Source organism: Acanthisitta chloris, unplaced genomic scaffold (assembly GCF_000695815.1).
Source record: "Acanthisitta chloris isolate BGI_N310 unplaced genomic scaffold, ASM69581v1 scaffold43189, whole genome shotgun sequence".
NCBI classification, from domain to species: Eukaryota; Metazoa; Chordata; class Aves; order Passeriformes; family Acanthisittidae; genus Acanthisitta; species Acanthisitta chloris.
In genome coordinates, this window is record NW_008693903.1 from 406 (window position 1) to 10,382 (window position 9,977).

The 9,977-nt window shown below is 41.0% G+C and overlaps 1 protein-coding gene across 1 annotated transcript; it reads left to right on the forward strand.

Moving 5' to 3' along the window:
• Positions 1-703: 703 nt before the first annotated feature.
• Positions 704-9,735, forward strand: LOC103810305 (BRISC complex subunit Abro1; the record flags this gene model as incomplete). The annotated part of the gene is made up of 6 exons (XM_009083203.1): positions 704-794; positions 3,266-3,302; positions 5,703-5,769; positions 8,173-8,363; positions 8,883-9,002; positions 9,651-9,735. Coding segments are annotated over 6 exons (591 nt in total), but the record flags the coding sequence as incomplete, so codon positions are not given.
• Between the last annotated feature and the right edge of the window lie 242 nt (positions 9,736-9,977).

Here is a 9,977-nt window from a genome sequence, read left to right on the forward strand (position 1 = left end):
TTAGGTGGAGAACCTGTGAGTGTATGTGCTCATGACACTCGTGACTGACCGCGGGCTCAGCTCAGGGCTGAGGGTGCTTAAATCCCTGGGTTTGTTGACACATTCCTAGCCTGATAATCTCTGCATCACTGTCTCGGTGCATGTGCCAAAACCACCCAATTCCAGCTCTGTTTTCTTCCTCATTTTGGGTAGGGATGGAGAGTTAAAGATGTTTTGAATTACCTTCTTCTTTAAATTACCTACTGGGCTTTATAATCTGGTGGTGTTCAGGGTCCAGCCCAATCTCCATATGCCCAGTCTCCCTATGAAATTTGAGTTAAGACCCTGGAGATGTAAACTCTACTTCCCTTGGCTTTGCAGGAGCAGAGAAGTCATCCTCAGGCTTCCTCCTCTTCTCCCCTGTGTCTGGGGCTGGGGCAGAGCTCTCCCTTCTGTCATGTTTTTGCCTTGTGTGAGTTGTGTGTGTGTAGGATATGATTTTTGGACAACCCATTCCCAAAATGTTGTGGAAGGATGTTGGCAAAGCAGAAAATCAGTCTTGGTCAACCTCAGGGCTGGTTATACCTCCTGCAGCTAAGTGTTTCAAACTCAATCTTTGCCTTAATTATTTCATTTAAGGCTGAGGAAGTTACAGTAAATTCCTGTATGTAGTGGATATTTTTTCCATTTTTAGTCTTTTGTTTTTCTTCCTTTCAAACTGCAGGAAGGATTTCTCTTGGGAGAGGTGAGGCAAGAAGAGACCTTTAGCATTAGTGATTCACAGATCAGCAACACTGAATTTCTACAAGTGATTGGTAAGTGATGTGACTTCAAGACATCCTCAGACAGCACTTCTCAGGGTTTCAGTTTCCAGGGCATTTCATCAACAATTACTTCTCTTGTGAGACCATCACAGGATGTTTCAGTCTGTCAGAATCTCATTAGCCACAGTGTTGTGTGTTTGTGGTTGAGATGTGAGGAGAGGAAGCAGACCTTGAGTAGGTACAGGGGGTTTGTGCATCTTGTTTTGTGGAGGAAAGATCGTTTATTGAAGACATTTTTCTGCATTTCCTGATGGGAAATTATTTATTTGGCTGTTGGTCCTGCAGGTAATTTCCTGCTGGATACAAATACCTAAATAGGAGGATGTGCCCAAAAATGAAATAATTAATTGCTTGATCTACTGATACTGAAAGGGAACAGATTTTCAGCAGTGTGTTTGGATGGACTGGAGGGAGTTGGTGACATCATAAACAGTCACAGCAAGGTTGGAACAGGAATATTCATCAATTTACTTGGCTGGTAAATACAAGGACTGCAGAGCTGATCTGATGTGCATAGAGAAGACCAGAGATGGTTGAAGTAGATTTTTATACATGAGCAGAAGCTCTTACATGTTTTTAGCTCTGTGGTTTATAGCAAATAAGAAAACCCATGACAGACAATGCCTTTTGGTTTCTGTATTTATAACCAGAGATTAAAGTATATCTAAAGCTCCTTAAAAACCTAATGTGTCCATACCTGGATGTGTGACTCTGATCCCAGGTAACAAGCAGCTTTCCTAAACCAAGTGTTCATGGTGCTAAAAATTATTCCCTTTCTAGATAACTCTTTGTCACATTATCTTTACAGTTACTTAATGAAAATGGGAATTACCCACCCCTGGAGACCACCTGGGTGTTTATTTGGTGTTCCAGATTTTTACTCTAATATTTATTCATGAACTTTAAGTCTTGAACTCCCAGTTCAGCTCTTGAGATTGACAGTTTTGTGTCACTGTTGTCACAGATGAACTTTGACATCCTTGTGTGTCTTAGTGGTGATGTGTTCAAGTATATATGTGTGTAGATATGCTATGTATACTATATATATGTACTTAAGTCAACATGTAAACCTTAAATTTAGAATGATGGCTGCTTCATGTGGTCTGAGCTGGAGGGTTGTTGCTTCCTGGTTTGATTTCAAAAGGCAAGGTCTGTGTAGAAGCATCATAACCTGAGAAAATCAAGTCTGTTGCTGCACTCAGTATATTTACTGGAAGGAATTGGTCTAAGCTGAAATAATTGCACTTACTGGCTGTGTTAGCAGATGGTTTCCACAGATTCCTGTGTGATGGTGTGAAAATATTAGGGTTGATACGATTTTATACAAGTCCAAATAAAGGAAGTCAGTCTAACAGCAGCAGAGGAAGTCAGTGAGTCTGTCAGCAGCATCGTGAGGAGTTCTTGCCTGAGAGAGTGCCCAGTCTCTCGGGCACTGTGCCTGGAATGGCTGCTCAGGGCCTTGTTTTGATAGTCACTGAATATGCTGAGATGCTAATGTGTGCACTCTGCTGTTCTTGGGAATTGTGATCCGACTGGGACTGCTGAGGCTGCAATCCTGAGCAGCCCATGACTGTCAGAGCAGCAGGTGGTGAGTCACTCCAGGAAGGAAGAGGCTACACAAAGTTGTTGCTAAACACTCCAGTGGGTTCTGATGGAGGAGCTGAAAATATTATTGCGACATCATCACAGAATCATGGAATGGTTTGGGCTGGAAGGGACCTTAAAAATCAAATTCCAACACCCTGCCATGGGCAGGGACACATCCCACTATCCCAGGTTGTTCCAAGCCCCTGGAAAAGTAAGTCCTGCTTGGAATTAGATAATGCGGATTGGATTTTTGCTCTCTCCTGACTCTCAGATTACTGACGTACTTCAACCTTTGCTGCTTGAATCAGCATCTTAGCATTTATTACAACCTCTTCAATGAAAAAAAAACCTGCTGTGACTTTGTCATATTTTATATAACAGAATTATAAATGCAGCTCAATGTTTTGAAATGGCTTTTAACCCCTTTTATTATCATAGATTCTATTTGCCTTTCCTCTTTAAATACTCCAGTGTGTAACATTTCAGTGATTCCCTTTTTTATTCACTGCTATATGAATGCAAGAAAACTGCTGTGGAAAGGGGGTATAAAAAAAAAGCCTTTGTGAGGAGGTTACAACTATGAAATAGTACCAAAAGTGTGTGTTTGAGGTTCAGATATATCTCTGTGTATCTGAGCAAGTGTATGTCTCGCTTACTAAAATAATTCCGTCAAGTGGGAGGTTACAGAGAGAAGCCAATTTTCTGAGGATGGTGCTGTGCCATCAAGTGTGGTTGAGACATTAATGGCAGTGTGTGGTCTGGCACAAATGTGCTCAGTAGCTGTGATGTGGAAAGTTCATGCAAGATATGCCACTGTAATTTCTCTTTGCCTTGAGCAGCTGGACATATGTCTTTCTTTTTTTTTGTTGTTGCAGAAATCCATAACCATGAGCCTTGTTCAAAACTCTTTAGGTAAGCTTTTTTTCTGTTGTCTTCCTGAGTTGGCTGCAGAATATCAAAATAGGGAGCTCACCGCAATGAATTAGCATTTCAAATGTACCTGAATATTTTTTCATGAGTTTGCTCATCTGATGGTGGTTCAGAAACACATGGAAATGGCTCCAGCCATGACAATGGAAGGAGGAGTTTGCTCTTTAGTAGCAATGAGGTGAAAAATGGTGCTGAGGTACTTAGGACAGGCTTATTTCTCTATCTCTTTGAATATCTCTCTACCATCCTGTGGAGCTGGTGGAGGTAAGATAACAGTTCAAATCATATCACTCTGATAATTAAGATCAACATCAAAATCACTTTGAATTATTGTAGTCTTGGGTTAGCTCTGCCTGGGCTTAGTGAGTGACAGAACACCTCGTGTGCCCTAACCTTAGTGACTGGGGTAACAAGTTGTTCTGTAGTTAGTTGTCCTGACTTGCCCCAACTAATTATTCTGAACCCTTCAGCTTTCTAGCTGTTTTTGCCTTCTGATCTCCTGAACTCCAGCATTTCAGTTAAATACAGGGCTAATATATTCTATTTAGCAGCTTCCATCCATTTACATGTAGATTGTCTCGATAGCCTTCCCTTGTTATGCAGTGGTGGCTTCCAAAGCACTGCCTAGAATTCCTTTCTAGAAGGAATCCCCAATTAATCTCCTCTTGTCTTCATTTAGAGGTTTCCAGCCAATTAAGAAGACACAGTAGCTTAGATATTATGATTGACACTGGTTGCATTGAAGAGAAAAGCTGCAGCCTGTCATTTGCTACCCAGTAATTACAGAGAGGGTTCTCTTAGCCCAGTGATTAAAATGCTGGAGACTCCACACATGGAGATAATATCCCAGTGTCTGGTAGGCTCTCTCTGGATCCCAGGGATGCTTTGTGCAGTGCATATCCAAACGGATCACGTTCGCTCTTCCCCCAGGCAAGAAACGGGTTGTTAGTGACTGAGCTGGTGCAGGAAGGGGGTGAAGTGTCTGCACCTCTCTGTGTGCTTCTGCACAAGGAAACGGATTAATTAATTAATTCACTTCAGAGCACGAGGGAAGCTCTCACAGCTCAGACACTTTTTATCAATACCAGAGTGTGCTGGTGGTTTTTCTAGTCCTTTAATTGTAGCAGATGCTGATTTTGGCGGTTTCTACCTTATCCTTTTAAGTCAAGCTTTTTGTTCATCCACTCTGTATTCTTGCTGATGTTGAGCATAACAGGTTTGGTTCCAGTGCTGGTACTGAGTGAAAACAAGGATTTTTAGAGGCTGGTTTCTCTGTGCAGATTTAAGATGAATGTCTTTCGTTACATACTAGTTGCTCACCCCATAAGAAAATTATTTTTATAAAGCAACAGAAGGAATTGGATATCTGCTGCTTTCCAGAATGTATAAATAAATATTGTGAGCATGAGTTGAAAAGATTATGCAAATATTACATAGTATCTCAAATGAGTAATTAGTTGTAGTCTGAATTTTCACAACTATTTGTGTCTCGAAGCAAATAGTATTCCCACCCTTATTTACCAGCCAAGTTCAGAGCTCAGGATTTTCTGTAGTGGTTTTTTACCCCCACACAAGTGTTGAGATCACAGACCTCTAAACCAGAGTGTTTTCCTGCTCTGCTCTAGGTGCTAGTGATATCAGCTCTTGAAAGAGACTAAGCACTTGGCAGGTAAGTCAGGGAGGAATCTATTTTCAGCTGTTTTTCCTTTTATCATGCAGTGAATTTATAAACCTGCCTGCATAGGTGGATTTATAAATTCCTACATCTGTCATGTCCTCAAAATAACATGTCAGGGTTTGGGCCTCAGGTCTGGAAGCAGAGCCGGATGGAAATCCAGTGAGGCTTTGGATCCTTGCTTACCTCATTATAAGTGTTTTGCCTTCAGGGTTCCAATCATGTGAGTCTAACTGCAAGACTGAGCTCTAGAGATTGATTTGTAGGTTTTCTGTACACACCTTGTTGCAGGAGTGAAGCACCAGGCACCAAGCTAATGTCTGCAGTGCAAACTGATAATTACAGGCAGCTTCTATTTCATTATTAGGGTTTTAAAAGTGGGTAGAAATTTTGCACCAGCTAGTCTTAGGCATTAATTTATGTGTTCTGCACCTTCTGTAAGAAACTGGCTGTGTCTTAGCAGCCTTGCAGCCAAACCTGAGCTGCTGCCTGTGCTCTGCATGGCACCTGAGCTGGATGTCCTCAGGAGCTGATGTGATTACTGACCTGTGTGGATAAAGGTAAAGCTGTGGGGTTTATTTTCTACTGTATAAAATGCCAAGTGTTTGAAGAACACTCGAAGTATAAGTTATTTATGTATATGTATGTAAGTTATATGTGTATAATGTGTGTAAACTGTACCTGCCTTTCTCCCTTTTTGGTTCTAGCTTTTATGACTATGCAGGCAAAGTTAATGAGGAGAGTTTGGACAGGATTCTTAAAGACCGAAGAAAAGTAAGTTTTCTCTCTCTTCCTCCTGTTCTAGGCATTAGAAACAGTGGGGTTGGAAAACATGAACAGAAAAGAGCAGTAGTTAACTAGAAGAAATACTTTCACTCACAAGTCTAATGGTTTGTTTTGATCCAGGGCTTATCCTGTACAGAGGTTGGTGGATTTGTGGTACTTTGGCTAAACTGGGGGCAATGTCTAATTTCCCTGAAGAAATGCAAAGGATTTAAGTGTAGGTCTGCAAAAGTGAAGGGCTGTATTCACCCACTCCAGTTTCTGAGCTAAACGTGGAGCATAATGGCTGTGTCCTTCGCTGCAGAACCCAGCAAAAGTGGAGTTGATCTGAAAATCTGCTCCAAGGAGTTCACTTGAAAAGATTGTGATGATATAACCTTGTAACTGCAGTTTTAAACTGGAAAAGCTCTTCTGTCAGTTGTCAGATGCTGTCACAGCTTTGCCCATGTTGTTAGCAGCACAACCAGCATTAAGAAGATTAAATTTTAGTAGTTATTTGGAGAAGAGACAAACCTTTTCTTCATGTTTCATCTCATTCCATACTTGCAGTGCACTATCATTCTAATGATCCCAGAACTTGTTTCAGAAGTTCTCATGAACTGATCCATCAAAGAGCAGAGCTGAAGTGGTTGTCAGCTTGCTCCCACAAAAACAGGCATGGCTGACTTGCATGGTCCAACCTGTAGCAGTTGTGCACCTTGTCAGACCTCCTAGTGCATGAGTTTGGCTCATGGGTTGGTTAGTTGAGCTAGCACAAGGTAAGGGTGGTTAAAACAAGGCCTTTTCTCCTGTTTGGGTAATTTTTCCAAAGAAGCAGCAGCAAATCCATGTTGTTCAGCACTTCCAGCACTGCTGGTTGCAGCTCAGGGATAGCAAAGCTACCTGTGGAGGCAGAGCCTGTTGGGATTTCTGTCCTCTGCAGGTGACCCAAGTGTAACTTCCACTCCTCTGAGTAGGAATTGCCTCCTGTGTGGATTGGCCATCATCACACAAAGCATGTGAGGACAGTTGCTCAGCTGCTGATGGAATTTTCAGCCTTTAGTCTCTGTCCTTACCCACCTACACTGTGGGATTTGCCTGCAGACAAGGCTTACACTGAGCAGGGATCTTTAGGGAAGCCACTGCTAAATCTGTGCAATCTGTGAGGATTGAAATGCTTTTTTTCTTGTCTGTCTCTGCCAGCAAATGCTCTCAGAATAAACTCCTCAGTGTGTACCAATGTGGTTATGCTGAGTGCACAGTGTATTTATACAGACACACATGTAGATCTTTATGCTGGTGATAGAGTGAGTTTCCAGCCTTGAATACTGCATTTGGTAACCCTGTAACTCTGCTCTACAACATTACAGAGGATATTAAGTTCCCCTTCAGGAGATGAGGCAAAAACCATCATTTTTGTCTCTCACTAGTTTTCAGTTGAATTTTGTTTTGTTAGGATCCTTATTGCAGGGAGACTCTGGCAAGGTGCATTATCTGTGGGGAGAAAACAGGCAAAACCAGAGAAAATAAAGCTTACATATGTTATGGGACTAAAGCACCACAGATTTAATGACATGTTGTCTGGGGATGGAGAGAGTCTTGTACTTTCTTTTATTAGCAAGCTGAACAGGCTTTAGTACGTTCAGACTAAATGATTGTACAGATTAATACAAGAAAAGGTCAAAACCAAAGCTTCCCTTTTTCTTTTTTTTTTACATAGGAGTAATTTTATATGTAGATTCTGCTTTATTCCACTGATTACATAGTGTATCCCAGCAGGATAGTGCCTGTTCCTGGGACTCCTCCTCAGCCAAGTTGTTCATGCTGTGTCTTTTTCCATTACTCTCTTAAATGTTGGTTTACATGAAGTAAAGGAGCTGAATGCCTGTTGTGTTCAAAATAATCCTAGAATTAGAATGGGTTTTGGCTGATGTGCAGGTGAATCTTTCACAACTCAGTGCCCAGTGAGATAATTTTACTGTTTTATTGGCACAGATTAGTCTCATGAACAGACTTGAATGTGCAAATGTGCTTGTGAAGCCCTGGAAGTGCCTTATGAATCCATACAAGTGAATAGGCAGTGAAAATATTTAGGCTAAAGAAAACCCACAGCTCGAGTCTCTGAGGTTTGTTGCTACAAGAGAAGATTGAAGAACATTGGGAGTGGGAGCTTGAATGCCACTGGGGGCCACACAGGTGTTTGCTCACAGTGAGGGTGAGCAGTTGAGTCATATGGTAACACAATGTCACTTGGTTTGGGTTATTTAATAGGTGCAAATCACTAGAATTCAGGTTTTGTTGTCCTAAAACTTTTGGCTAACTCACAGGATACCACAGTTTTAGCAACTTTATTCCCAGAAGGTAAATACCTCTCAGTTAACACTTGGGTTTCTCCCTGCTGTGCTTTGCTTACAGAACGTTATTGGCTGGTACAGGTTTAGGAGAAACACTCAGCAGCAAATGTCATACAGAGAGCACATCATCCATAAACAGCTGACACACATCCTTGGAGTGCCTGACCTTGTCTTCCTTCTCTTCAGCTTCATTTCCACTGCAAATAACTCCACACATGCTTTAGAATATGTGCTTTTCAGACCAAACCGAAGGTGAGTAATCTCTGGGTGTGATCATTCCTCATGCTCTGTGCTGCTGCTTACTGCTGCTCCTTAAACTCTTCAGAAGTTTGTAGAATTACACAGCAAGAAGCTTTGTGTTTGCTTAATGGATGTCTCGGGGCACATTGCTGACACCTTTTTTTTTTCTCCCTGTGCAAATGATGTATAAATTAAAGTTGGGGTGAGCAAAAGTTCTTTGCAGCCTTTAAATCCTCAGACAAGCTAAAAATGTGCTTTAAGAGATGCATCAGATGTCAGTGTTGTGATTCTTACAGTGCACCTGGATGTTTCTGTGCTGGTTTGAGTGCACATCTCAGAGGGATTTCAAGGGAGTTTTTGCTCCTGTGTTTATTTTGAACACAGCTTGGAATATTTAGCAGCTTTTATAACAAACCTTAGGGAAGGTTTAAAATGAGATGAGTTGTGATCATCAGATGGGTGGGATGATATCAAGGCTGTTGTAAAGAGGCTTTTGAGAGTGAATTAATTGTTTCTACCCTTCCTCTGCAGGTATAATCAAAGGGTGTCACTAACTATTCCTAATCTAGGCAACACTAGTCAACAGGAATACAAAGTTTCTTCAGTGCCAAATACTTCTCAGAATTATGCCAAAGTTATTAAGGAACATGGGTAAGGACTTTTCCTTTGCAGCTCTCTGTTCTGTACCTTCCAAAGAATACCACAAGCATGAATTTCAGTCAGGATAAAACTAGTTCTGGAGGAGAATGGTCATTTTGTAGTCTTTCTCCTGCTTGGAATCAAACCTTTTAGAAGAACAAAGGGAACTTGGTGCACTCATCAGAAAAGCAGAGTTGGTGTGGTCCTTCTGTGTGTTGTGAGCCTTCTGTCTGGAACCTTCTGCCTTGATTCCCACCCACCTCCCCAAGGAATTCTGTGTGCAAACTTGATTTAAAACTTGAGCTCTGACTTGGACTGGTTGAAATCTTGTTGTTTTTCTTAAGTCTTTTTAATTGCTGTAAATGCAAAGGAGCTTTTGTGGCTGTTAACAAGGAAATTATACAAGCTTAAAAAGTTTAATCTCATTCAAGTGAGACTTGATTGTTCCAGAAGGAATTTTGGTGTTGAATATGCAGATTTTGATTCATGACAGTATGGTACAGTATTAGCAATCTACTAAAGCTCAAATAGCATATTGAGCAATAAAATACTTTTAAAAATACAGTGAGAGACTGTGTAACAGCAATTCAAAGAAAGAATGAGCTAGAAAACTGTGTTTTCTTGTCTAACTAATGACTTCTACTTTGCTTTCTCTTTTAGTACTGATTTTTTTGACAAAGATGGAGTGATGAAGGACATCAGGGCTATATATCAGGTTTATAATGCACTTCAGGAAAAAGTACAGGTAACATCCTTTACTCCATATTGATCAGTGTCTATGTGGCATCTTTTATTCATCCTTTTAAACCAGGAGTGGAGGAGATGGAAGTTTTTAGAGCTCGTAAACATGAACGGTAGGAAAAGGAGTCTGATTCTAAGGTGGAAATGTAACAGTTTCTGTTTGATATATACATTTCATATATATATTTCGTATATATATTTCATACACATTTACATGTCTGACACAAAGTTGGGGGGAGTGTCGAT